This window comes from Capra hircus, chromosome 13 (assembly GCF_001704415.2).
Source record: "Capra hircus breed San Clemente chromosome 13, ASM170441v1, whole genome shotgun sequence".
Classification (NCBI taxonomy): Eukaryota; Metazoa; Chordata; class Mammalia; order Artiodactyla; family Bovidae; genus Capra; species Capra hircus.
The window spans coordinates 37,208,485-37,234,806 of NC_030820.1; the positions used below are offsets into that span (position 1 = coordinate 37,208,485).

At 50.4% G+C, this 26,322-nt stretch overlaps 2 protein-coding genes across 2 annotated transcripts in view; both read right to left on the reverse strand.

Moving 5' to 3' along the window:
• LOC102171702 lies at positions 924–4,750 on the reverse strand. Its single transcript, XM_013977070.2, has 6 exons — positions 4,678–4,750; positions 4,429–4,617; positions 3,790–3,886; positions 3,010–3,084; positions 2,366–2,454; positions 924–1,526 (listed from the first exon to the last, which is right to left on the reverse strand). Exons 1-6 carry the CDS (start codon positions 4,748–4,750, stop codon positions 1,210–1,212), a joined length of 840 nt encoding a protein of 279 aa, XP_013832524.2. The 3' UTR covers positions 924–1,209.
• PCSK2 (proprotein convertase subtilisin/kexin type 2) overlaps positions 11,811–26,322 on the reverse strand; it is a 57,298-nt gene continuing 42,786 nt past the window's right edge. Inside the window, exons 6-8 of the mRNA XM_018056853.1 lie at positions 25,763–25,863; positions 18,322–18,552; positions 11,811–14,702 (exon numbers count right to left, since the gene is read on the reverse strand). Of these exons, the coding sequence (XP_017912342.1) occupies positions 14,216–14,702; positions 18,322–18,552; positions 25,763–25,863 (819 nt within the window). The 3' untranslated portion in view covers positions 11,811–14,215. The remainder of the gene's footprint in view (positions 14,703–18,321; positions 18,553–25,762; positions 25,864–26,322) is intronic.

A 26,322-nucleotide genomic window follows, 5' to 3' on the forward strand; every position in this document is an offset into this window, starting at 1 on the left:
GGGAGACAGTGGAGAGGCGTCACCGCCTGCCCCCACCACGCCCTGGCCAGGGGTGGCCCCTGTCACCTTGGCCACCACTGCTAGCACGGTCATTTGTGCTCATGTCCCTAGTGTTTACAGGTCCTTTGGATGCCAAGATGGCAGCTGGGGGGGTGGGTGATGTGGGGGTTGCTGGGGGGCCCAGTAGCACTTTGAAGGGCTCTCAGGTCAGGTCCCCAGATGCCTGCTGGGCTTCACATGGCCTCTGATGCCCCCACACTTTGCCCTGAGCTGAGGTTCTGGGTGGGTCCCCTACCTGTCCCTGTCCCTGAATCTTTGGCCTCCTGACCAGTGTTCCTGCCCTTGGGGTGGACCCCAGCCTCTGCTCAGGTTAATTCAGATCTTCCTACCTGGAGGCAGGGGGGCGGCGCTGTGAGTGTTACGTACGGGTCAGGCTGTGTGGCCCGGCCCTTATCTTTGGTTGCTACCCTCTTGCCTTGGCTTCAGGCCCAATCTGTCTTCCAGGCCTGCCTGCATGTCACTTGGCAGCTCTGAGGTCCCTGAACCTCCTTCCAGCCCTGGCTGTCAGGGCCTGCCCAGCAGAGGCCCATGACCCAAGAACCCGCCCAAAGAATTCATTTCTGGTGGGTAGGGATGGGGTGATGCTCAACAGGAGGTTTGAGCCCAGAGCCCTGGGGAAGTGGACTCTAAACGACACCCCGTTGCCCTACCACTGCCAGGCTAAAGCCCAGTCTTCCCGAACTGGGCTACCCTTGTTCACGTGCCAAATTGCCCCAGCCCGTGTGCCCCAACCACTCTCTGGAGACAAAACTCCTTCCCCTAAGCCCTGCAGTGTCTGTGTGTCCGTCCTCTGTGCCCCTCTGTGCAGTGACAGCCCCAGAAGAGCCGCCTCTAATCCTCTGTAGCAATAACAGTGTGCCTCCCACCCCCAACCATCTGCGTACCACTAGGATTTTAAAGTCCATAGGTTTTAATGAAATTTCTATTCCTGTTTCTGCGCTGCTGCTGTGCTTTGTTTGGGTCCTCCAGGGGGACATGAGTCAGGGTTGGGACAAGACCTCCTCCTGCCAGGCCTTTGGGGGGATGCCTGGGAGGAGAAAAGCCAAAGGCTGTGACAGTCAGGACCAGACACTGAGGTCCTGGTGAGAAGGTAGGGTGGGGGCCAGACAGACAGACAGCAGTGGAATCCTGGGGAGGGCTCATCCTAGACTAGATCTGAAGTGGGCTGGACGCTGGCAGCTGAAAGAGAGCAGTAGCAGACAGGACGAGTTCCATCGGAAGCTGAAGCCTCCTTCCTGAGCAGCCCTTCAGGTTGGGGCCTGGGGCGCTGCACTGGACATCAGAGCAGAAGCTGGCCTTTTCCCGAGGAGGCACTGACTCTTCCATCCCCAGTGGCAGGTTTGGGGCAGCGCTCCAGAGGGGGAGCAGGCAGGCAGCACTGGAGAAGCCTGGCCCAAACTCCAGCAGCCCCATGGAGGCAAGGCAGGAGTCCGGTGCCCTGGCTGGAGGACTCCAAGAGCTGTGGCCTGAATGGGAGGGAGTAGCTGTGAGGGGACCGTGGCCTGCCCCATCCAGCTGTCTGTCTGCTCTGGGTTACCTGTGCCTGGGGGAGAAATAGGAAGGCCTCAGGGGTGCCTGAAGCTGCTGTTACGTGGCTGCCTTCTGTTCCTTTAGCTCTGGAGGAGAGGTTCTGCCTGAAACATAGCACCCAGTCTTCCAGGCTGTGTTACAAGAGCAAGGTGGGACGGGGTAGGGGGAAGTGGGAGAGGAGCGCTGGGTGCTCTGGGGCCTGCTAGGGTTCTCACCTGCCAGGGTGGGCTCTAGGTTTGCCTCAGAGGGCTGAGGGGCCCCTGAATACTCGTCTTCCAGGCAGCGCTGCAGGGAGAGCTGGCTCAGTACCTGGCTTTACGGCAGGGACAGGGCAGGACTGGGCAGGGTGCCCAGGCCAGAATCCCCACGGTGGGGCGCAGGAACCAGCCCGTGCAGTCTCTTCCTCCCAACCACCTGGGGGGACTCCTGAGAGGAACACCAGCCTCTCCCTGAAAAGCTGAGCTTGGCAAGGGGGTGGCAGGCCTGAACCCAGACTTGGGGAAGAGAAGGAGGCAAAAGACCTAGGCAGACCCAACAGTTGATCTAAAAGTGCTGACCTCGGACTTAGGGACTCAACTGGAATATGGGTTCACGTACTTAAGGATCACACACGTAAGTGTACACACAGGAAAAACGGACCCAGGGTTCACACAACCTCTGCAGGCAGAGACACACAGAGACACATGTGTGTGAATCTCACACCCTGGGTGAGACACTGGGGCATCTTCGCTCAGCAGAAGGGCTGGGGGCAGGGTGGCCCAGGATTGCAGCTCACCTGCAGGATGGGAATCTCCCTCTCTAGCGCATGGCACTCTTCCTCCAGGCGGGCCCTGGGACATGGACAGCGCAGCACCGGAGGCAGCGCTGCAGACCCGGGTCTCAGCGGAGCCCTGCATGCGGTCCCCACCCCTGGCCTCCCCAGGAGCCTCCTCTAGGCCCTCCTATCTCAGTCCACCTCTGCCTCTGCTGCCCGCATGCTGTTCCAGCACAGCCTTGCAGCCCTGCCAGCCTCTTCCTGGGCAGGGTGTGTCCTCTCTCCTTGCCCGCCTCCCAGGGCCCACCCTGAGGAGCAGCATTCTCTCTTCTACACGATAGGACTAGACTTGTGGGTCCTCCTGCCTCCATTCTCTCCTGCATCACAGCCCTGCCCGTGCTTTAAAAACTCTTCTGTGTGTCATCTCTTCCCTACCTCCCAGGATAAAAGTCCTCAGGCCAAGGCCCCTGTAGGCATCTGTACTTGACTGATTCCTGGCAGCAACTTCATCAGCATCCTGCCCTTTCCCTCTGCAGCACTCTCCTGGGTCTCCCAGCCAGGTATGTTCCCTCCCTTCTCCTCCCAGTAGTCCCAGTACATCAGGGTCCATCCACAGTCCCACCCTGCCTGTCTCCACCCTCACTGCACACACTTGGGGGCCTCACCGCAGGTGTCCAGCAGCCTGGTCAGTGTGGGACACGTTCAGCTGGTCCTTGATGATGCTGAGGTCCCAGTGACAGCTGCTGGCAGATGAAGTGAACCTCACTCTCCCATGTTGCTTCACCCCAGGCCTTCAGGACACAAACGCCATTTCTCCTAGACAATTTTGTGCTTTCTCACAAAGGCAACACAACATGGCACTAAAAGGAGATCTGGAGCCTGGGATTGGGCATGGGTTCTGCCACCTTTTCCTTTGTGTGAATCTGGGAAAGTCAATCATACTTTATGAGCTTTAGTATCCTCATCTGCAAAATGGGGACATCACCCCCTTCATAAGGACGTGTGAGATATAAGTTGCTACCATTCAGTGATGAACACGCTGCTGCTGATTTATCTCATTCAGTCCCTAGCCCTCTTTAACCCAGTCCTCACAGCCTGGCTATCCCAGCCTGAGGGACACCTGGCCCCTGGATGAAGTCCTTCCTTCCACTCATATCTCGTGTACTTCTTCTTCCTACAAAGCGCTTCTCTTTGTATCTGTCTGGAAATCTGTTCCTTGTACTCTAAAAGCCAGCTCGAACCAAGTCCAGGATTGACACGTGTTTCCTGGGCCTCTGCAGCCCTCATGGGCTGACTTCTACCACAGGTGGCTGTAGAAGTGTCAGTCCCAGACCAGGAACTCCTCCATGCCCGCAGGTGGGACCTACCAGCTGGCTGGGGTCCTTTGCCCAGCAAGGACAGATCCCGCCTCTCCTACTACTATACCTGGGTTCACCAGCTCTCACCTGGAACATCTCCTGTTCTGGCAAATCACACCTGGGCTCCTCCAAGGCAAAGTGCAGGACCCTGGGGCTATACTGGACCCAAGCTTGAGTCTGGTTCCTGCAGAAGATACATAAAGGCAATTCAGGGGCTCCTTCCAGGGAACCACAGGAAAGGCGACCCTGGCCCCTTGTCAGTTGCCAGGCTAGCCCATCTGAGTTCTGGAGACAGGGCCCAGACCCAGGTCTGGAGCTCCAACTTGACCTCACAGATGGTCTTCCGGCGGAGACCTTGGAGCAGCTGCCGCAGTTCCTGGCACACAAGATCTCTTAAGAGGGGCGGTGGTGTCAGAAGGGAGGAGAGGTCAGAGGTGGGGCGCGATCCAGAGGCTTGGATAGATCGAGCCTCTTGGAGCAATGATCATAACATCACTACCTGCAAGGAGAGCTGGGGCACCTCGGTGACTGCGGAGGGAAGTGAAGGGAGGCAAGGAAGCTGGGGGAATGAGGGGCTGGGCAGTTAAATTGGAGAGGACTGGGCGGACAGTGAGATCCGACAAGAGCTCGAGAGTTACTGGGCAGGGCTAGGGACCCCTAGAAGGTGAGAAAAGCATCCGAGTCGTGGGACAGGTCTGCCGTGGGGCCCACCTTCCTTCGCCCCACCTCTGCCCGTAGCTCCAGACTCAGATCCACTGTCGTCTCCCCTAGAATCCTCTTCACTTCGGGCCGCTTCAGGAGCGGAACGTGCTCTTCCACCAGTTCCCACAGCGACTGGGAGTCCCCAGGCATGGCCCGCCAACGCCGCTGCCCCCCAGACGCGCGGTCGCACACTTGGACCTGCGGGACCCACAGCTCAGAGCGCTGGGTTACTGGTATACTACTAGTCGCCCAGGGCCGGGCACACCCCCTCACGCCTCGCCAGCTTCCGGGTCTCACAGGCCACTCCTCCAGCCTGTCCCTCGGACCGGCCTCTCCCAAGCCTCATTCCGTTCCGTAGCCCGTCCCCACGACTAGAGTTGCTCGGTCCAGAGCCGCTGGCCTCTGGCGCTCTCTTCTGCTCTACTACTGATTGACTGTCGGAGGCCCTGGTTTCAGGTCGCTGCCCCGGGAGACAGGAGGCCCTAGCCCCGCCTCTTCCGCGCGGCCGTCACCCGGGAAACGGGGCCCTCAACTCAAGCCCCGCCCCCAGAGGGACCCGGCTCCGCCCATTCCAGGGCGGTGCCGGCTGGCAAAGCCCAACCCACAGCCGTGGTAGGTGGTTTCGCAGTCTCAACCGTGCACCACCCAGACTCCAAGCACCTTTCATCCCTGGGCACCTTTAGACTCCAGGGCAGGTGAAAGAACCGAGAAATATGAGCCCGGTGGGTTTATTACTTCCATGCCTTTTCTGGGGGCAGGAACGGACTAGGCTGTTCAAGGAACACAAATAAACGGGGCAGTGTGGGAGAAACCGGAGGAGGGGAGGAAGGCGGTAGGTCCAGGGGGCCAGATGAGCAGCGTCTCACGGAGCCCCCGTTGCTTGAAGCCAGGGTTGCAGTGTGAAGTGCAGGGAAGCCTGTGGTGAGCGCCTTGGGGTGTGGGCGGGCTCTCTGACCCTCGACGCCCCGCTCCCCCTACCCCCCTGCCCGTTCCCCCTGCCCCAGTGCCCCACTCGGTCATTTTCCTGGCTGCTCCTCTGCACTTTTCCTACCTGGTCTGTTTTCCCCGGGAGAGCTGCAGAATGGGTTCATTTCCTGGGCTTTCCTCTCCTAAGGTTTCTGAAAACAAGCACTTAAGTTTGTATAAAAAAGATAAACACAGGGGGCCAAAGCAGGTTCCCCAACAACATGGATGACAGGAGAACGCTGTAGCTTTGCCAAACACTGAGACCCCAGAGTGCTAGTGCTCGGAATGACTGGTCCGGACTGCTGTATCAGGGAGCAGGAGGAGGCTGGTCTCCTCTTTGACTCAGCCTCAAGCCCAGGACCGAGACTGTCCAGAGCCACCTCCTCCATAAAGAAACTGCCTCCCAGTTGCCAGGACCTACCATTTTCCAAGCGTTTGAGTCACGGTGACCAGTAACAGCTGTTGTTTCAGCCGCACTTAGGAGCTGGCCCCCAGGTTGGTCCTGCAGCCCTCGCCGGTCTGGTTCAGGCCCCCACGTGTCTGGTTCAGGCACAAGCAGCAGAGCAGGCACGTGTGACTCTGCCAGGGGTTCTTGCAGCCCCAGGAGTGAGCTCGGCCCACACACTGGGCAGGCTGGCAGTACTGGGGCTCCGGGAGTGGCCCTCATCTAGAATGGTGATGCCCAGGTGCATGGACACCCCAGCTCTCTTGCCCCTCTGTTGGGACCACCCGGAGGCTTGTTGTACATGGTCTCCAGTGGGTGTCAGCTGCAGATGCGGGTGGAGAGACTCACTCATCCCTGTGGCCCAAATGGGACCCCTCCTCTTCTGTCCCACTGCCTGCTTCCCTACATAAAGATGATTCCTTCCAAATAAATGACTTGACCTTGACTCCTGTGTCAGAGTCAGCTTCTGAGATGGCTGGTTGGCATCTGACCAGCAAACACTCCTCCCTCCCCACTGCTGGGTGAGGGTAGCCCTGATCTTGTCCTGAGGAGCTGCTCCTTCACACAAGTTACAGCCCTGATCAGACCCACGAGACACCCCGCCTTCCTCTCACTGTGGGTGGGCAAGTGTCCCAAACCAGACCCACTGTTGGAATAGGAGATCCAAGTCCAGCGGAGCCAAGATGAACATGAAGGAGCCGCCCTGTGATCGGGGAGTCCTGATGTGGTCCCCATGGTCCCCACTATGCCTCCCGGTCCCGGGGCTCGCTGCAGCCTCTGTCCCTTTCCAGGCTGGTTCAGGCTGGCTCTTTAGGCTTCCCTTCAGTTCTGAGTGCTACACTGCCTGTTTTGGATATGCAGCTTCCGTGTCTTTATGAGTCAGAGTTCGTTTCTGTTCTTGCAACCCCAGAGATCCCCAAGAAAACCTCCAGTGAAGGAGGTTTGGTATCAAGGTGGGGATTCATGGAGGTTTCAGTTAGGTGGGATTGCCCCCAGGCAGACCCTAAACAAGATCTCAGGTGCTGGTGGTTTATAGAGTGGTGATCACAGGGTCTGGGCATGCTATTAGAAAGCCCCGGCTCTTAGCGCCAAGCCAGCCTGTCTATGCTCCGGTGGGTGCCAGGGGTGTGAAGCTGCGGTCTTGTCCCTGATATGCCATCATCCCCCTGGTAGGGGAGAGGGAAGGCGGGAAGAGAGAGACTGTGGTCCTCATTTGCTACTTCATCCTGGTCATGGCACTTCCTTCCCTGAGCAACAGCTGAAGCCAGTTCCCAGTCTTTCCAACATCTGCAGAAGCGGCCTCACTACAGTCGCCTCAGAGGCCTGGCTCTTCCAGGGCATCCTGCCAGGGGTGCTCACGCCCCACCTCTGGGTGGCACCCCCTGCCAGGGGTGGTGATGTCTGTCCCCCACATCCAGCAAGCCTGCTTGTTCGATGCAGGTGCTTGGTCCATGTGGTGCATTAGTGGTCTCTTCTGCTTTTCTAATTAAGAAGATAATGCTTCTCTATACTCTGCTTATAGTGCTTTTGGAGAAGGAAAAGGCTACCCACTCCAGTATTCTTGCCTGAGAAATCCCGTGGACTGAGAAGCCTGGTGGGCTACAGTGCATGAGATCGCAGAGTCAGACATGACTTAGCAACTAAACAACAACAAATAGTGCCTTATACTCAGTTCTGTCTGTTAATATCACCAGTGGTGTTTCAGGCTGCACTAACTTCAGGCTATTGCTTTGTGCTCCACTTGGAGGGAAGAGGCCAGGTAGAGCATCATCAGTCATCCCTACAGGAGATGAGGAAGCTGGGGTGGACCAGCTCCCCCTCCTTCTCCAGGTGAGCATGGCTCTGGGGCACTGATTCTCTGGCTTTTCTGCCTATTGCACGTGAGGTCCTGTGCACCTCTGCAGCCAGAGGACACCCCCAACAGAGAGAGCATGCTTGGTGTGAATGGTGACCTATGGGGCTGTCCAAGGTGAGAGATACAGGGTAAAGGTTGGAAAACTTTTTTTTTTCTGCCAGATTATAGGCTGTTCGGGCTGTTTTGTATTAATAACTACTCAACTGCCATGTTAGCCTCAAAACAGCCACAGACAACACAAAAGCAAATAGATGTGATGGCTTTCAATAAAACTGTATTTGCAAAACAAGAATATTTACATTTATATACCAGGCAGGGGGCTAGATTGGGCCCTGGTCTGTAGTTTGCTGATCCCTGCTGTAGGGCGCACGCACCAACAAGGTCTCATAAAAAAGTCAACTTGCATCAGAAGATACGGCTTACCTGGCATTGCTGCTGGTTTTGTCCCTTTCTTTTTCATGTTGGAAAATTCCATTTAGGTCTCTCCTTGACTTGAAGCTTTATCATAAGAAAGAATCTCCAAGCAACCATTATGATCAAGTTTATCCTAAAGTACTGCATCCTGGACTTGTAGTTGAACCGTTGGTGGTGAGTAAAGTCACCTCAAAGCTTGAATGGCACTTGGCACATTGATGATGAAGAGCATCGTGTAAGTACCACAGTTACTGCAAATGCTTGGCTCTGATCCCTCGTGCTTGGATGAAAGCAAATAAATGCCACAGAGAAGCCATGCGGACCTATGTTTTACTCACATACATGGGTTTTTGAGTGGAGAGGTATATTCTATCAGGAGATACATCCTTCGTCAATAACTCACCTTCACCTGCATGCTAGCGTGCTTGTGACAGGGAGTTACCTGGCAGCTTATTTGTCACCTGTGGCCAGTTCCAGGACATAGGGTCAAAAAAGAAAAAGAGAAGTTGCAGTCTCTGTCTTCCATCCAGCTTGGAGAAGCCCATGGCTGTCCTCTTGGGTGAACCAGGACATCTTTCAGGGCACTAGGACCTGAGACTGCCATGCTGGGATTGTGAAGGTGGGGTGGCCTGAAGCCATCCAGGTGGGAACTGGTAACAGTTCACTTTAGAACTAAGGAATTCCCAGCCTCATTTGGCTGTTTGGGCATCTAAAACCCTGTGGGCTGAGATTTCTAATCACCCCCATCCCATCCCATCCCAAACTGCCCAGGACTGAATATTAGAGTCTTCATCTCTGGGGCTGGGCGCATTTCTCCATCGTCAGTTTATTCTATCCCCAGATTGACAGTGCATGTCTTCTAAGTTCTAGAAGAAAAATGAAGCTGGCAGGCTGGCTTGGGAAATTTACCTCAGGTCAGATTTTGATTCCTGGCCCCTCGTAAGCTCAAAACCAAATTCAACAGAGAGGTGCTTGAACCCAAGGAAAGGGACTCTTGGCAATGAAATGCACAAGAGACCAGTGGACCAACTCAAGTAGGAGTTGATTAATTTGTAAAGCAAAGAGGGAGCCTCTTTCCTAGACGTCCAGGTGCTGGTCACCCTCTCGCCCGGTGCCGGTGTCCTTGGGAAGCTGAATAAGGTGTTGGGAGGCTGTGTGTGGGCTTGGATTCACCATTGGCAGGTGGAGGGGTTTCCAGGAGCTCGCCTGGGGCTGGCCTCCCTGTGCCCGGTCCTCAACTGACGTCAGTTCTTCAGAGGCTAGAATCCCCCTTTATACCGGCCTCTGTGTTCCCCTACACTGAGTACTCAGATACTGTCCCCAGCTTCCATCATGACTCTGCACTTCCTAAGCTCCCACGTGCTACATGACCGCTGCTCCCCCGCCGCCCCACCGCAACTCGGTCCTTCTTTGACAGAAGACCACATGGCAGCTACAATCAAATCACCTTCGCTGGCCCAAGACCCAGCCTGTGCTTGTGTTTATGGCAAACTCCCAGTGTTTTTCAGCCCCCTTGTCCTCTCTCACTGCCAGTGTCTCTAATCTTGGCATCCTGAGTTCTAGAAATTTCTATCAAATTAGACTCTTGGCATCCAAAAACGTACTCTGGCTATGAGTTCACCAATCCTCCTGATGCACTTTTCTCTCTAAATAGGAAATGCTTGGCTGCGTTTCCTAAACGTTTTGTAACATGTGGTTCTCAGGTGATGCCAACCCATGAAGGCATCGCTCTCATGAAAACCACTCTTCGTAATTTATAAGTGACAGCAACAACGATGCATGGTAGTGAGTCTGTAAGAATTATCAGTTTTTTAAAAAATATTTTTTGATGTGACTATTTTTAAAGTCTTTACTGAATTTGTTACAATATCACTTCTGTTGCATGTTTTGGTTTTTTGGCCCTGAGTCATGTGTGGTCTTAGCTCCGCAACCAGGAGATTGAACCTTCAGCCCCTACACTGGAAGATGAAGTCTTAACGACTGAACCACCAGAGCAGTCCCAAGAATTATCAGCTTTTAAATTTTATCTTTGGAAAATCATTCTTTGGACTCAAGTGTTGAAAAGCAGCATTCAGTCTGTCAAAAGATCAGATTGAATCTTATGCCTTTCAGTATGAAATTAAAAGGCACTTACTCCATGGAAGAAAAGTTATGACCAACCTAGATAGCATATTCAAAAGCAAACACATTACTTTGCTGACTAAGGTCCGTCTAGTCAAGGCTATGGTTTTTCCTGTGGTCATGTATGGATGTGAGAGTTGGACTGTGAAGAAGGCTGAGCACCAAAGAATTGATGCTTTTGAACTGTGATGTTGGAGAAGACTCTTGAGAGTCCCTTGGACTGCAAGGAGATCCAACCAGTCCATTCTGAAGGAGATCAGCCCTGGGATTTCTTTGGAAGGAATGATGCTAAAGCTGAAGCTCCAGTACTTTGGCCACCTCAGGCCAAAGAGTTGACTCATTGGAAAAGACTCTGATGCTGGGAGGGATTGGGGGCAGGAGGAGAAGGGAACGACAGAGGATGAGATGGCTGGATGGCATCACTGACTCAATGGACATGTGTCTGAGTGAACTCCGCGAGTTGGTGATGGACAGGGAGGCCTGGCGTGCTGCGATTCATGGGGTTGCAAAGAGTCAGACACGACTGAGTGACTGAACTGAACTGAACTGAACTGATGTGTTTCTAGCCACAGGTTTTTTTAAAGATTTTACTAGTTGGGTTTTGTAAGTAGTGGATCACAGGACAAAACTGAAAATTGTTTTTACAACAAATATGATAAATGTAAGATGTTTCTATTTTTATGAATAACTCTCCAGATTTGCTAGAATAGTGTGTGGTCACATGGGTGGAGCCATTTGAGAGACTTTTCATGAACTGGTTGCCATGTAAATCATTATGTAAGAAAATGTTTTAAGGGATTATCAAGTCCTCTCCGTGGTAGAGACCCCGGTGCTCACCGAGGATTCTACTAGTTGTCCTGTTATCTCTCAGTTGCCTCCTGTGTAGCAGCGTCATTGACCAGGACTGGCCAGCGCACACTATGTCAAATGACTTGTGCGTCTCCTCCGTACTGAACGTAGAAGAGGGAGTGAGCGTTCATGGGTTCTTTCTCTTGCCCACTGACCGTCACAGCCTCGCGCTGTTATGCCAAACCTAAGGGTGAAGGTTGGAGCAGCCTGAATCTCTGAGTCACTCCATGGCAATCTATGGTCTTGGGGAGTTACCCAGATCCTCCATGAAATTTGTGTAAATGACAAACACACCTTTGTTGTGTGAAACCTCTGACATCTCAGGGCTCTTTTACTACAGTAGAACTGGTCTAGCTTGGCGAATATATTCTAGAAGAGCGTTCTGAAAGATCTTTGGCCATGACTCCAATAAGAAATGTAGTACAAATACACTCAGACACACACATTTCTGGAAAAAACAAATCAGGAAACAATTGTTTTCATTAATATGCATATCTGTCATTATGCTATCCTACTCTACTCCAAAATGCTGGTTTTTACTTCCTAAATTTATATGACAACTGCCAATGCGGTATAACCTGAGTCTGAAAACTGCTGCTGTAGATCATAATTTGTGTATGGTTTATTTGCTAATTTTAAATCTTTCATGCATATTTATGAAAGCAAGCTTTTTAGCTCTTTCTCTGGCAACTTTTAATTTTCTCTCCCAGAATGGATGGAAGTGTTTTTATGTAATACATATCACATCCCACATAATTTCTGGAAGGTAATGTTTTATTGTTGAATCTCCTAATTTACATCATGTATTTTTAAATTTGCTTATAAAATGTTGTCACAGGGAATAACAACGTCAACGTGATTATTATTTTATTTTTTTAAATAAATGACTATAAATAACTATCTCTTGCATGAGAATCAGGATATCATAAAAACCTCACTAGCTGAACATATTTTAGTGTTAATACTGATGCAAAAAATGGAATAGAGACCAAATATTTTTAAATAGCACTATATATATTTTATGTACTGTATACTCGTATCAAAACTTGCCATATCTATTAAGAAGCTGATAAGTTACTCTCTAATTTCATAAATTAGACCACAACTGTGAAAATATGGACAACTATTTTGTATCTGTGCTGCTATGTAAGATACTTAAAGTTTATACAGAAAGGTGCAAAATCACAGAGGTGAAGTAATGGGAATTCATGAACATTTCGCCTGAATTTCCACTGGCCTTTTTCTTCAGCCAGAATCATTTTGATATCCTCTGTATATGCTTTTAGAAATGAATGTGTTTCTTCAGTAAATACACATACACACATTTTAGGTATAGGTGTGTATATACAGTTATACAAGTGTATATAAGGATATATACACATATATACACACGTATATTAGTCTACATATGTATATATATTTCTGTGTGCACTTAAACATACATGCACACTTAATGTCCTTTGGTTTATTTTTAGACTGTTAATGAGAAATGAAATTTTGATGATTTCCATTTATTTTTGCTTTAAGTCTAAACTGGTTTAAAAAGACCGTTGCAACATGTAATAAATTTCTTTTAAAAATCATAAATATTATTACATCGTAAAGCATTCTGTAGAGAAGATCATATGGTGTTAGAGAAGGTAGAAATCCATGCCAACATGGGAGAAAAGAAAGAACATGGGTTTTCCAGGCTTTTCCGCCCTCAAGGAAGGGCCCTCCTGCTCTGTGTTGCCAACTTAGAGGTGAGGAACTCCAGGCTGCTCCCACGGGAAGGGAGAAATGTAGCCAGAAGGGGTGGATCAGTTCTTGGGAATCAAATCAAACCAACACATCAGTTCCGGGGTGCCGGGTGGGTACTGGTGAGCTATTCCTTGGGTAGGAGAACAAAGTGACAGCCTCTAAGAAAGCCTTTCTACTTGGTGATAAGATGCTGTCTCTGGGGGTGACCGGGGGAAGGGGCATGTCACCTTTGGGTTGCAGGTTAAAGCCCTCCTGGACTGCTTGGCTGCCACAATTGTAGCTGACTGTAGTGGTTTCCGTGCGAAGGGCTTCTGCCTCCTTTGGGTCTCAAGTTACGGGGAGATGAGCTGGCTTTTCCCCCTTCCGTGGGAAGGGGCTCCATACAAATGGGGGTTCCTGTGAAGTGGCTGCCCACCTCTCCAAACCTGACCCCTTGCCTTCACATACCTCTTCCAGAACAGAGGCCATTTCCCCAACTCATCAACTGCAGAAGCTGTTTTCCTCCAATTATGTATGGAAAGCTCTAGAAAATGCTCACCTTCTCTCCCCTCCATCAGATTAAGAAGCCCCAGAGCAGCGTCAGAAAGGAACATCCCTGTGCTAAGAACTACTAAGCTACTCTTTCCTAGATGTGTCTCCATCCTGCCTTCCTTTTTTTTTTTTTTTTTGCATAACTATGGGAGGAGCCCATAGTTATGGGGGTGGAGAAAGGCTAGGCACATGGAGAGTGAAGGGGGCATCTCCCAGAGTTTACCATAACTCAGAGCAGCAGCTGATGAAAAGGCAGCCAGGCCACTGAGATCTTATGCCTATTACACTGGCGAGCCAGACAAGCTACAATGCTGACTGTGGTGGTACGATTTCCTGTGTTCATGCTTTCGGACTCTCTCCTCCCCATCTGGTAACTAGGGGACCTTTTGATTCATGCCACCTTCATTTACATCCCTGGAAAATCTTGCTAAAAGTCAACACATCTTTCCCTAAAGGATTTACAGCATTTGGGCTTTAAGAGACTCAGAGCTCACCTCTGTCATAAACCTGGCTCCTCCTTTTACATAACGGGTCCTCCCTTGAGATCATGAATAAAACGTCCTTGGAGTCCCCAGGCCTGGCTTATTTAAATGCATTCTCTTCTCTTCTATGAAAGAAATGGAGGGGGAGAGCTGTCCTAGGTTGGTTGGCACGATATCACCTCTCTGAAGGACAGAAATGAAGACCTTGGAGTCACAAACAGGACAGAGGTGTGGGTGGGAGCACTGTATTTAGGGCACAGAATAGAAAAGATTGCTTCCATGGGAGTGAAAAGAATCACTGACAGTGAGCAAAGCTTCAGATCTAGACGTGGGCATCGCTGGTGTAGGGGGAGGGTGACTGCTAGGCGCCTGGAGGGGGCGGTGGGGACAGGGGAGGGGGCCCGGGAGCTAGTCCTTGCCAAGGATGCTCTTCAGGCTTCTCTGCACCGCCTCGTCCAGCTCTTCCTCCAGCTCCTCCTTCTTGGACATGGCCAGCTTGGACTGGTAATCCCGCACCACCTGGTCAATGTAGGGGGCACTCTGCGTGCCGTGCAGCATCAGCGTCCACTCCTTCAGCACCCCCTTCTGGGGTGCACTCCCCACGAAGCCCAGCTCTAGGGTCCATGTGCCCCGGGCATCCTCCCCCCAAGTGTGGGTGGTCATGAAAGGCCACTTGTCGAAGCCCACCTTGGCGTCGTCGTCCCGGGGGCGCCGGCTCAGCAGGATGGACTTGGTGCCCATGGGGGACGTCATGTTGATGTTCAGGTCCCCTCTCCTGGTCGCGTTGACCGTGACAACTGCTTGGACATGCTCCAGGTAGCGGACAAAGTTTTCCTTCCCCTCGCATGCATCAGTCGTGAGCGTCAGCACTAGCTTGCCAGTGGTTGGAATTTTCCTGAGGGCAGAGTAGTGAGGAGACACAGTGAGGGGGTGGGGACACTATTCCAGGGTGTTTTGTTGTTTTTTTAAAAAAATTTTGGCTGCATCCTGGGGCATGTGGGACCTTAGTTCCCCCACCAAGGATCAAACCCACGCCCCCTGCATTGGAAGTCGGAGTCTTGATCACTGAACTGATTGGGGATTCCTAGGGGTTTTGAAGGCCGCTCTGGGGAGAGCAGGGACTCTGGGGTTAATTATTATACCAGCTGTGTGACCCTGAGAAAGTCACCTGCAGTCTCTGATCTGTTTGGATGTGGGATGCAGCCGATGCAGTTGAGCCCCTTCCCACTTTTCCCAGGTCTCTGCTGGGTTCTCTTGCAGCCTAGGCCCCTGTGGACCCTGATGGCAAAATGTCAGGGATTTGATCTGGAAGGGAAAATCCTGACGAATGATTGACAGGAGGCAGGTGAGTCAATATAGCCTGCGTTCCTCACTGCTGGTGGGGACAACTCAGTGTCCCCAGTGGGGTTGAGCCTAGTTGCCCAGGGCAGCGAGGTGCCAGTCAGTGCATCCTCAGTGTCTTCTCTATTGGGTTGTGCTCTCTCCCTGTCTACATCACCTCCTCCTCACCTGTGTCTCCTGAGATCATCTCTCCTGAAAACAAAAACAACTGTCAGCACCTAAGTCCCACCAGGGCAACTGAGAGTGAGACAGGAGCTCAGAACTCTTTCTTTCACAGCACTAAGTACTTTGATAAAGAGAAATTATTGCTCAAGTGATTGCTATGATTAGCACAACAATGTGACTGCGGCTCAGAAGGGGCTGGTCATGGCTGCACCTGACTGGTATCGGTTCAGCATGCCCTCCACTCTCTATAGAGCTGCTTCTGCTCTTCAGGTTAACGCTGATTTCCAAACTCACTTAAAATTCAGAGTTTGTTACGACCTTCAGGGGCTTCCCTGGTGGCTCAGATAATAAAGAATCTGCCTGCAATGCGGGAGACCCGGGTTCAATCCCTGGGTGGGAAAGATCCTTTGGAAAAGGGAATGGCAACCCACTCCAGTATTCTTGTCTGGAGAATTCCCATGGACAGAGGAACCTGGTGGGCTACAGTCCATGGGGTTGCAAAGAGTCCAACACCACTGAGCAACTAACACTCTGCTCAAGGAGCTGAGTGGGCAGGGGAGGGTGGGGGCTGAGCCGGACAGGGTGCTCGGGGAACACGCTGTTGCGGGGGCTGGCCAGGCTGCCTCTGCTCACTGACTCGGATGGTCCAGCGCATATGCCTCACAGCCAGTTTTATTTTTCCCTTTTATTTTAGTCAAGCACTCTTCATGGATTCTCCTGATAAAGTCTCTTTAGAAAATTGCTTTTCGAGTTGACTGCTTCTCTGGGAAGATGAGCGCTGAGGAGACTCATAAACCCGACAGTTGCCACTCAGTGGCTCCCAGACCGTTTCTGCGCAGCCCAGTGTAGACTTGGCCGCTGCCGGGGACGGGGGTGGGGGTGGGGTGGGGGATGGTGGGGGTGGGGGTGGGGGGGTCATGGAGCCCTGGGGCCAGCCCCAAAGAAGCTTGATTCCTGGCAGTAAGGGCTGCTTCTGCCAGAGGCCCAGCTGGCCTGGGCGCTGCCCTTGGAACCTCTCTGCCCAGCCTCTGAGTTCTTCCAGCATGGCATCTGCCCCAGACCTTGCTCATCAGCACCTGAGATCAAGTTCAGGTGGGGGGCAGGTGGGCGAGGGGGCAGAGGGCACCCAGGAGACCAGAGCCCTTCCAACAAGGCCCGACCTCCCCCACCCCAAATTTCCCTGGCTGGTCTGACAGCCCTATTGCCTGTCACCACTGTTTAGATGCCTTCCTTGTGCCCGGGTGAAGCTGGCTGAAGAGTCATTCATTCATTCATTCCACAAATATTGATCCCATGGCTGCTAAATTCCAGGCGCTGTTCTAGGCCCTGAGGACACACCAGCAAACAGGAAAGGCTAGGCTCCTGTCCTCGGGAAGCCCAGCTGAGTTCACGGTGAAAGTGCTCTCAAGGGAGGGTATATATGTATATAGTTATGCCTGACTTGGGGCTTCCCTGGTGGCTCAGATGGTAAAGAACCTGCCTGCAACGCAGGAAATGTGGGTTTGATTCCTTGGTGAAGGGAAGGGCAACTCACTCCAGTATTCTTGCCTGGAGAATCCCCATGGGCAGAGGAGCCTGGCAGCCTATAGTCCATGGGGTCTCAGAGTCTGACATGACTGAGCAACTAACTCTCACTTTTCATGACTGACTTGCCTTGATGTATGGCAGAAACCTACACAACATTGTACAGGATATATTCTCCAATTAAATAAATTTTATAAAAAAGAGCTCTCAAGTTTCTTTCATTAAAATAATGCTTCCGAGACCACCCACAAAATTCAGTCTTCTGGACCTTATCCAAAATCTCAGAAATCAGAACCTCTGAGGAGTAGGGCCTTGAGAGATGTATTTCACCACAAAAACCAACACATTTCTATATACTTTCTTTTTCTATTATTTGGGCACACTGTGTGGCTTGTGGGATCTTAGTTCCCCAACCAGGGATCGAAACTGGGTTCCCTGCAGCAGAAGCGCCAAGTTCTAACCACGGATGACCAGAGAAGTCCCCCTTTTTTTTTTCTAAGAAATTTCTATATATTTTAAAGTTTAAAATTGCTGTCATAGTATATGTGTACATGTGTATTTTGCTGAGAATAAAACTGTCTCAACAGAAGATCACTTGGGAAAGGTAAAATTCTTGATGAATTTGTAGAAAGCCCTGTAAGAAACATATAGGCAAGAACACCTATATATATAGTGAGATGAATTTAACCTGAACAACTGAAACATAATAAAAGACTTTTCCAAATTAAAAAAATAACAATAATGCTGCTAATACTGGGTAAGCTCCCAGCTGGCTGTGAGCCTCTGGGACAGTCACACTTCAGGGCTTCAGATTCCTTAACTAACATGAGGGCATTAACGACTATTTCCTGTGTTGCTTCTGGCTCCAAATTCCAGAAAGTATCTGAATTAGGACAGAGCGCTCAGTGCACTTGGACCTGGGAGGGAGACGGTCATTCATCCTGGCATACGCTCTCCGTCTCCCTGCCCCCTCCTCCCCAAAAGCACAGAGTGTGAGGATCAACAGAAACCCAGTCTTCCTGTCCCGGGCCATCTCCAAGAACAAGGTCTGATGTCAGAACAAGGTCTGATGTCAACACAAACCACGACTAAGTGGAGCCCCAGTGCTCATTCTCCTCGATACTGCGGTTGTACCACCTTTCTGCTAATTGGGAACATAAGCCAAGACATAGCTGACTACATCCTGCTCTCCTCACACTGCCCACAGCCCCCACCTGCTGTAGCCCAGAGCCTGCAAAGGCACAGATGCTGGAGGGCTTCCGCTTAGCAAAGTCCCTCTTTGTAAATCTCTCCCTCTTGGCAATAAGGGATGGAAATTCCAGGCCCTAGGACTCTGGAGACTAGATACTCTGAAACTGCCCAAAGCTACAGCTCTGCCTGGAAGCTGGCTGTCCCCGAATCAAACCCAGTGCATCTTGGGAGGACACAGAGAGGGCATCTGACAGTCGCCAGCGCGGTGGCAGCGTCTCTGGGGTATTTTCCACTCACTCTGGGTCTGCATGGAGCCGCCCACGCAGTGGAACCTCTCGGGCACCGTCTTCCAGTCTCTGGCCATCTTCACCATGGCACCCGCGTCTAGGACTCCGTAGCCAAAGAGGTGGTTAAACTCCAGGCCGACCCCATTCCTCCGCCACTGATGGACCTCGTCGTGAAGCTGGTTCCGCTTGGAGGTGAGCACAGTCAGATGCTGCATGTCTCTCCAGGTCAGACCCAGACTGTGGACCGGAGGCAGGGAATTCAAGGACAAGGGCATGGGACTGGGGTGAAGGCAAGGAAAAAGAGACACAACGACTAAGATAGCACGTAGACCTTCAGTAAGAGTTTGGAACATGTATGAACCCCCAAGTCAAGGGAGGAGTATCCATGTATTATTTATAATACATGTATAGCTGTACATCAGTTAAAAGTCTTGCCTTTCTTACTTAAATATATTTCAAATGCAAAAGCTGACACACACTGGGATGGCTAAAATGAAAAAGGCTGACAGTACCAAGTGTTGACAAAGATGAGGGACAACTGAGTATTTTGCAGAAGGGAGTGTAAATTGTTGCAAATACTTTGGAAAATAGTTTGACTCTATCTTTTAATGTTTCCCACGTGCTTAAGCTGTGGCACAGAAATTCCATTTCTAGGTGTGTAGCCAACAGAAATGTGTGTATATATTCACCAGACTACATGTACTGGAAATGTCCATAAGCCTGAACTATGAAGCCCCCTAAATGCCCATCCTCAGTAAAGTGAATAAGCCGACTGAGATGTACTTATTGGACATGGAACACTGCACTGCAGTGAGAAGGAACTACAGCTACTCAGAATAACTGGGGGGAAGGGAATGTTGGCCCAGAGAAGTCAGACACAGTGGAGAACACACGAGACGATCACAGTCACTTAAAGAAGGAAACCAGCACAACGAATGTGTGCTGTCGGAAGTCAGGTTAACGGTGGGTCTTGCCCGGTGGTGTTTGGAAGGGACACAAGGGGCTTCTGGGTGCTAGCTGAGCTTTGTTTTTGGACCCGAGTGTTGGCTACTTGCAAGCATTCCATATGGGAACATGGGCTGTCAGTTCTTCAAGAGCAGAGACAGCAGCCACAACATCTGTCTCCCCAAGGCCTAGGATGGCCCTCCTTGGCACACTCTTCATTCAGCAAAAAGTTGGCTTGCAGAAGTGTCTTTGGAAATTAGTGTCTACTATTACTCAACGTCTTAGGTTTTTGAAAATATCAGCCAGACTGACTGCATGGGCTGTGTATCTGGGTTGCACAGTAAAATCATTTGTGGGACACTTAAGACCAAACCGCTCTGGCCACATCTTAGACTAAGTAAATCAGAATTTCTGGGCAGGGGACCCACGCTTGGGAAATTGTTAATACTTCTCAGGTCATTCCAGGAGACAGCTGAGGTTAAGAATCAGGTTCTTTATGAATGAAGCTGTCACGAGTGGAAGAGAACAGAAAAGAATGCCAGTGTGACTGTAATATGGGGAAAGTATGTGTGTGTGTGTGTGTGTGTGTGTGTGTGTGTGTGTGTGTGTGTGTTGATGTGTTGGGTTGGAATGCAAAATGTATTTCTCACTGACAGTCATGGTCAACAATGTTGGAAAAGCCTTGCACTACAGTTCTCCTCAGAATCAAATGATTCAAAGAACATCACTCATTTGATAAAATCTCATCACGGGCAGATTTCATTGGTTCAGAGCTTTGAATCAGAGCCAGAAGACGCTAGTGATTCATACACTCTTGAAATGTAGACTTTCAGGATTTAAGGAGAAAGTTTCAAGGAAAGTCAATGCTTATTTGAGAAATTTAAGAACATATTTATTTTGGACATATGGTCCCCTGGACATGTGGACTAGGTTAATAGTGTGAAATTTCCTGACGTTGATTGTGGCAAAAGCTCAGTGCTTTTGTGGAACAGGATTCTGAATTCATTTAACCCCAAAATGTTGATAAACCCAAAAAGTGTTGATAAACCCAGAAAGTGCTGAATACCCCAAAGTGTGGATAAACTGCTAACTTCAGGGTGATCAGAGGGCTGGCTGGCAGGTGGGGTAGCTCTCACCTTGGCAAGGGGTTCTGCCACAGTAATGTGCTATGCTTCATGAAGGACCCTGTTAGACCTTTCTCCGTGCATTTACTCTCATGGGGCACATGAGAGAGAAAGAATGTGTTAGAACAAGGATGTTCTCATGTCTAACCTAAATCAGAGCAAGGCCCATACTCCAGCATCAGAATTTGTGACACCGGTTGAACAACCATTTGCTTATGCCTGAAGAGTAACACTGAGTCCCTCCTATTTTTGCATTCTGAGCAACTTCTGAGCTGACAGGAGATATGCATATACGCTAAGTTATTTCAGCCGTGTCTGATTCTTTGTAACCCCAGGCTCCTCTCCATAGGATTCTCCAGGCAAGAATACTGGAGTGGGTTGCCATGCCCTTCTCCAGGGGATCTTCCCAACCCACGGGTCAAACTCACGTCTCTTATGTTTCCTGCATTGGCAGGCGGGTTCTTTATCACTGGCACCACCTGAGAAGGCCTGACAGAGACAGTGTGTTAGCAGTTTAGTTGTGTCCAACTCTTTGGGACTCTGTGGGCTGTAGCCTGCCAGGCTCCTCTGTCCATGGAATTGTCCAGGCAAGAATACTGGAATGGGCTGGTAGTCCCTTCTTCAGGGGGATCTTCCTGACCCAGGGATCGAACCCGTGTCTCCTGCATTGCAGGCAGATTATTGACTGTCTGAGCCACCAGAGAAGCCCCATTGTGTAAAACGGGGATCTCACAACCTGCTTCAAGCTTTAATCCTACTATGGCAGCTCAAGGGTTGTAGGTGACACCTATTAACTTATACAAAATAAATGTACAGAATACCTACAGTATGGAAGTCACTGTGTTCAGTGTTATAGGCAAGGAATGGTCATGCTTTTAAATACTTAATGTAAGAGTTGGAAACGTAAGGCAGACCTACAGAAAAGACTGTACAGTGAAGTGATTCTATGAGCATCCATTGAGTGTGTATCATGTCCAGGCTCTGCACTAGTTCTGAGCAGGCTGTGGAAAGGTCTCAGAGCCTATAGGCTGGGGGGCAGACAGACAGACAGCTCAATATTTCAAAAGGAGGGAGCTGAGCTCCCTCCCTGTCATGCCGAGGGAGCCAACAATGGGGCCCCGGAGTTATCCCAAGGAGAGCATCTCACAGAGTGTGGACCAGCTTTGGAACCATGTGGGGGCCTGTGACAGACATGGATTCCTGGTCTCAATCTCAGGTCTCCGGCATCGGACCTCCTGGAGGCGGTGGGCCTGAGGATGCACACTTAGGACAGCACCCGGGTGATGCTTCTGCACACGGGGTTTGAGAACACGGGTCTGAGATGGTGGTTCACAGCCTTGGCTGCACGTGTGGACAGCCTGAACACAACGATGACGTCAGACAGGACCCAGAATTGTTGCTTCCGTGGACCTGTCCATACATCTGCCAAAGGCTTGAAGGATCCAGAGGCGGGAGAAGGCAAGCATTACTCAGGTGATAAACTTTAAAAAGCACAGGAGGTCAGGAGCCCCAAGTGTCAGGGAGGGAGAGCCAGGGACTGAGGCAGGAGAGAACCACATGTTAGAACATCAGAACTTTATCTGAGGCACAGATATGAAGGCAGAGGCACTTGAGCTGATCTTTAGAAACATCACCCAGAGAAGGAATTAAGATGTGTGGGACTGGAAGGAAGTCATATTTAACAGCAGTATGGAGGAATCTCTCAGACATAATGTTGAACCAAAATGCCCAGACTGATACTTAGGTGATTGTCTGTTTCCTAATTTGGGTGCTGGTTACATGGATGTGTAAGGCCTCCCTGGTGGCTCAGATGTCAAAGAATCCGCCTGCGATGCAGGTGATATGAGTTTGATCCCTGGGTGGAGAAGATTCCCTGGAGAAGGAAATGGCTACCCACTCCAGTATTCTTGCCTGGAGAATCCCGGGGACAGAGGAGCCTGCTGGGCTAGAGTCCACTGGATCTCAAAGAGTCAGACATGTCTGAGCAACTAACACCAATACTACATGGACGTGTTAACTTTATAAGGAGTCTTTGAGCTTTCCCTAGCATGTGTGCACTTGTCTCTGTGTCTATTATACTTTGATGGGGCTTACATGACAAAATCATTCCTTGGAAGGTCACTTTCAGAAACACTGCTCTAGCCCAGAATGTGGACTGCTTTACTATGGATGGTTCTTCTGGGCCATAGTTTTGCCTCCTTATGATCCCCTCAGAACCCCACAGTAAGTCTGGGGTCATGGAGAGAACTCCACAAAAGGGAAGGTAGCTGTGTGTGTGTGTGTGTGTGTGTGTGTGTGTGTGTGCGCGCTAAGTCACTTCAGTCGTGTCCAACTCTTTGTGACCCTGTGGACTGCAGCCCTCCAGATCCTCTATCCGAGGGATTCTCCAGGCAAGAACACTGGAGCGGGTTGCCATTCCCTCCTCCAGGGGGTCTTCCTGACCTGGGACTGAACCTGCATCTCTTGCATCTCCTGCATTGGCAGGCGGGTTCTTTACCACTAGCGCCACCCAACCCCCACTAGAGATATCCTGCGAAACTTCTCTAATATTGGACTCCCTGGGAAATCTGAGCAATGATCGCTGGGGAATCAAGAAGGTATATTCTGGCATTTGGCAGAAAAGCATTTTATGAGAGTAAACAACAAGGTGATGACTGGTCAGGACAGAGGACTGGGTCCCTTTGTCCCCTGGAGCCACAGAGATGGTCCTTCTCCCTCTCTCATGGTCCTGATGGGCAGATGTTTTAGACTGGATAATTTGTTTTCTGCTTTCAGGTTGTTCTGGAAAAGCTTTCCCGTTGGCCCTCCGAGTGGGAAACAGCCCTGACTGCTGCCACATGTGTCCCCAAGGACTCCAGGGGCCTCGTCTGAAGGCAAAGAGAGGTGAGCTGCAGGAAGTGCTCACAAAGAGAGCCTTCTGGCCTCCTTCCTCTGGGCTCTCTCCCGGGGCTATTTCATGCTGATCAGAGGTTTTAACTCCTGGCTTTGTTGTTGTTCAATCGCTCAGCGGTTTCTGACTCTTTGCGACCCCATGGACTGCAGCACGTCAAGCTTCCCTATCCTTCACTATCTCTGGGAGTTTGCTCAAACTCTTGTCCACTGAGTCCGCGATTCCATCCAGCCATCTCGTTCTCTGTCGACCCCTTCTCCTCCTGCCCTCAATCTTTTCCAGCATCAGGATCTTTTTCAATGAGTCAGCTCTTCGCATCAGGTGGCCAAAGTATTGGAGCTTCAGCTTCATCCTTCCAATGAATATTGGAGCCCTTCTGCCCACTGAAAAGTCTTGGGATTTACCACCCCAGGAAGGGCTTATGCAGCCCACTCCCTTGTCTTGATTTGGAATAAACTCTGAGGCAAGATTAGCATTCCCGAACTCCCCCTGGAGTCAGGCTGAGGCCAGAACCTTTGTAATAGCATCCTTACTTAGATCCTTTCCCATCTCTAACCTGCTTCCTCTCTTTCCCAATGGTCTCTGCTGGGAGCCCATTCTTAATGAATTGCACCAAACTCTATTCTCAGGGTTTCCAACCCAGGTGGCTGGTGTTCTAAGAAATCTGAGGACTGGCTTCCAAGATGGGTTTGAACCACCTACTGCCAGGTATCATTTTTTCCCCCTGTTTATGGCAAGAGAGTGCTCAGTTGATGACCACTGCTCCAAAATGAAGTATGCCTAAGCAGCGACTGCATTGGAAAGCTGCAAGGAAAGCTGCCCAGTGTGGCAAAGAATGAGGAATAACTGCTGCAGAGCCCACAGATCTGTTGAAAGGTCCAGCAGCCTGCTCAAGCACGTTGATGGATTTAGATGTCACTTGGTTGGCATATAGGATTCCTAGGTAGCTCAGTGGTAAAGAACTCGCCTGCCAATGCAGGAGACATAAGGGATGTGGGTTCGATCCCTAGGTCAGGAAGATCCCCTGGAGGAGGAGGGCATGGCAACCCACTCCAGTATTCTTGCCTGGAGAATCCCATGGACAGAGGAGCCTGGTAGGCTAAGCTGTTGGCATATATGCCTGGGCAAGTGCCTTTTTGCTTGTCAGAATCCAGGGAGACCTTAAGGCGAGTTCTACCCTCTTCGATTTAAGGGGAGACAAGAAACTCCTTCTTATTCCCTGTCCTCTGTGAGACTCTGTGGCAGGAGCAGCCTCCCTCTGCTTGTCTGCTCCCAACCAGAGTGAGCGAGACCAACTCAGACTTTAGGACCCGGCAGGTCCTGAGAAGAAGAGTTTCATTTTTAGGAAATGCACATAATATATAAGTTTTTTTTGTCTTGGTGCTTAATAAGAAGAGAGTGTCCGTTTCTTCTTTCTTAAATTTTCCACCTGAGTTTTGTTAACAGAATCAAAGTTTGGCTTGGCCCAAAGACAGAAGTCATCCCCAATTTGGGGCCCAGTTTGTAAAAGGAGGATAACGATGTCTTTTTCTGCTTGACGGTGTGGGGGTTGCACTAGATAATCTTTTGAAGTCCTTTCCTATTCTAGGAATCAGCTCTACCTCCTTTGCAAGTCAGAAAATGCACTGAAACTGTGGAGAGTCAAGCAGGGCTGCCTGAAGATTGATGCTAGGAGCTCTGGTTGCCTAGCAACAGCCAACAGGGATGGGAACTCAGCTTCCCTTTCCCAGGAGCCAGAATCCAACTTCTTACAAGTTTCTGGTTCTATATTCTCAGATAATTCCTTGCACAGTGGGCATCTGCACTTACACCACATGGATGTTGCCTGAAGCCACAGGTCCATTGCTCAAACCAAAGGCGAGTCTCTGGTTTGCACTAGGGGAGCAGGTGGGCAGGGACCTCTGCTGGTGCTCAAATCCAAGGTGGGTCCAGCAGAAGTGATGTGTGTCTTCTCTATGGGATGGTGAGAACAGAGAGGGTGGGCGCCTCTCACCAGTAGCTGGAAGGTAGCAGCAAAGCCCATTTCTTGGACTACACTGTGTGACTTTGCCCACATTGTCTCAGTATTAAAGTGAGTTCACCATATAAGTTAACAAATCTGGAGCGAGAGCATCCTGTTTCCATGACATGTTCTGAAAACCTTGCTAGATAACCAGCTTGGCAATGATCTTTCATTTAGCTGATTAGGAGTATTATTAGAGTGAAACAGCCATGAAATCCACAGATGAAAGAAAATATCTCTGTGCCCCCATGTGTGATTGGGTGTTGGACTCTTGTGCTCTCTAGGGATGTAGTTTTGTGGGATGTGTGTGTGTGTGTGTGTGTGTGTGTGTATGTATCATTAGCAACACCCAGCAGAGTTCATTGGCCTGACTTTCTACTGACTCTCACACCCACTTTTGCCTCCATGGATACTTGGTGTTGGGTTGGGAGACTTGTGTTAGTTCACCCTGCAGAGCTGGCCCTTGGTCCCAAGCTGGAAACATACTTAGCCTCTAAAGCCAGTGCGAACACTCCAGCTGCTTCGGGAGCAGCCGCAGATGTCCCAGAATGCCTCAGGGTGCAGTTGCCATATAAATCTGTGGTTGCCTGGAGGGGAAGAGAGTGAGGAATGAGTGAAGAAGCCTCACTGCTTTAAACCCAAAACAACACAGAGCAGAAGATCTTCTGTTTCTTTTACTTAAAGTCTCCCTTGTTCTGAAGATGATTTAGATGGAAGCAAGAATAAGCTTAGCACTCATGTATTTATTTTGCCAGACATTTTTATCTGAGTTTCCTAGTAGCCTATGCAAAAAGGGAAACACAATAAGTTGTAGTTACAGTGTCCATAAGATACAAGCAAGTCAACTGTTTAGAGAGGAAACTCTGCAGCTATTCTAATAAAGAGATATTTATTTTCTGGACCCTAAAAGGAAACATTATAGGTGAAAAGTGACAAGCCAATACCACCACCATACTCAATACAATGGTGCTGCTGCTGCTGCTGCTAAGTCACTTCAGTTGTGTCTGACTCTGTGTGACCCCACAGACGGCAGCCCACCAGGCTGG

Coding starts and splice junctions, on each gene's coding strand:
- LOC102171702 (XM_013977070.2), bottom strand. CDS start 4,750: ATGAGGCTTGGGAGAGGCCGGTCCGAGGGACAGGCTGGAGGAGTGGCC. Junction 3,887..4,428: donor GTCTGGAGCTACGGGCAGAG/GTGGGGCGAAGG, acceptor TATCTTCTGCAG/GAACCAGACTCAAGCTTGGG. Junction 1,527..2,365: donor GGGAGATTCCCATCCTGCAG/GTGAGCTGCAAT, acceptor CCTCCCATTCAG/GCCACAGCTCTTGGAGTCCT.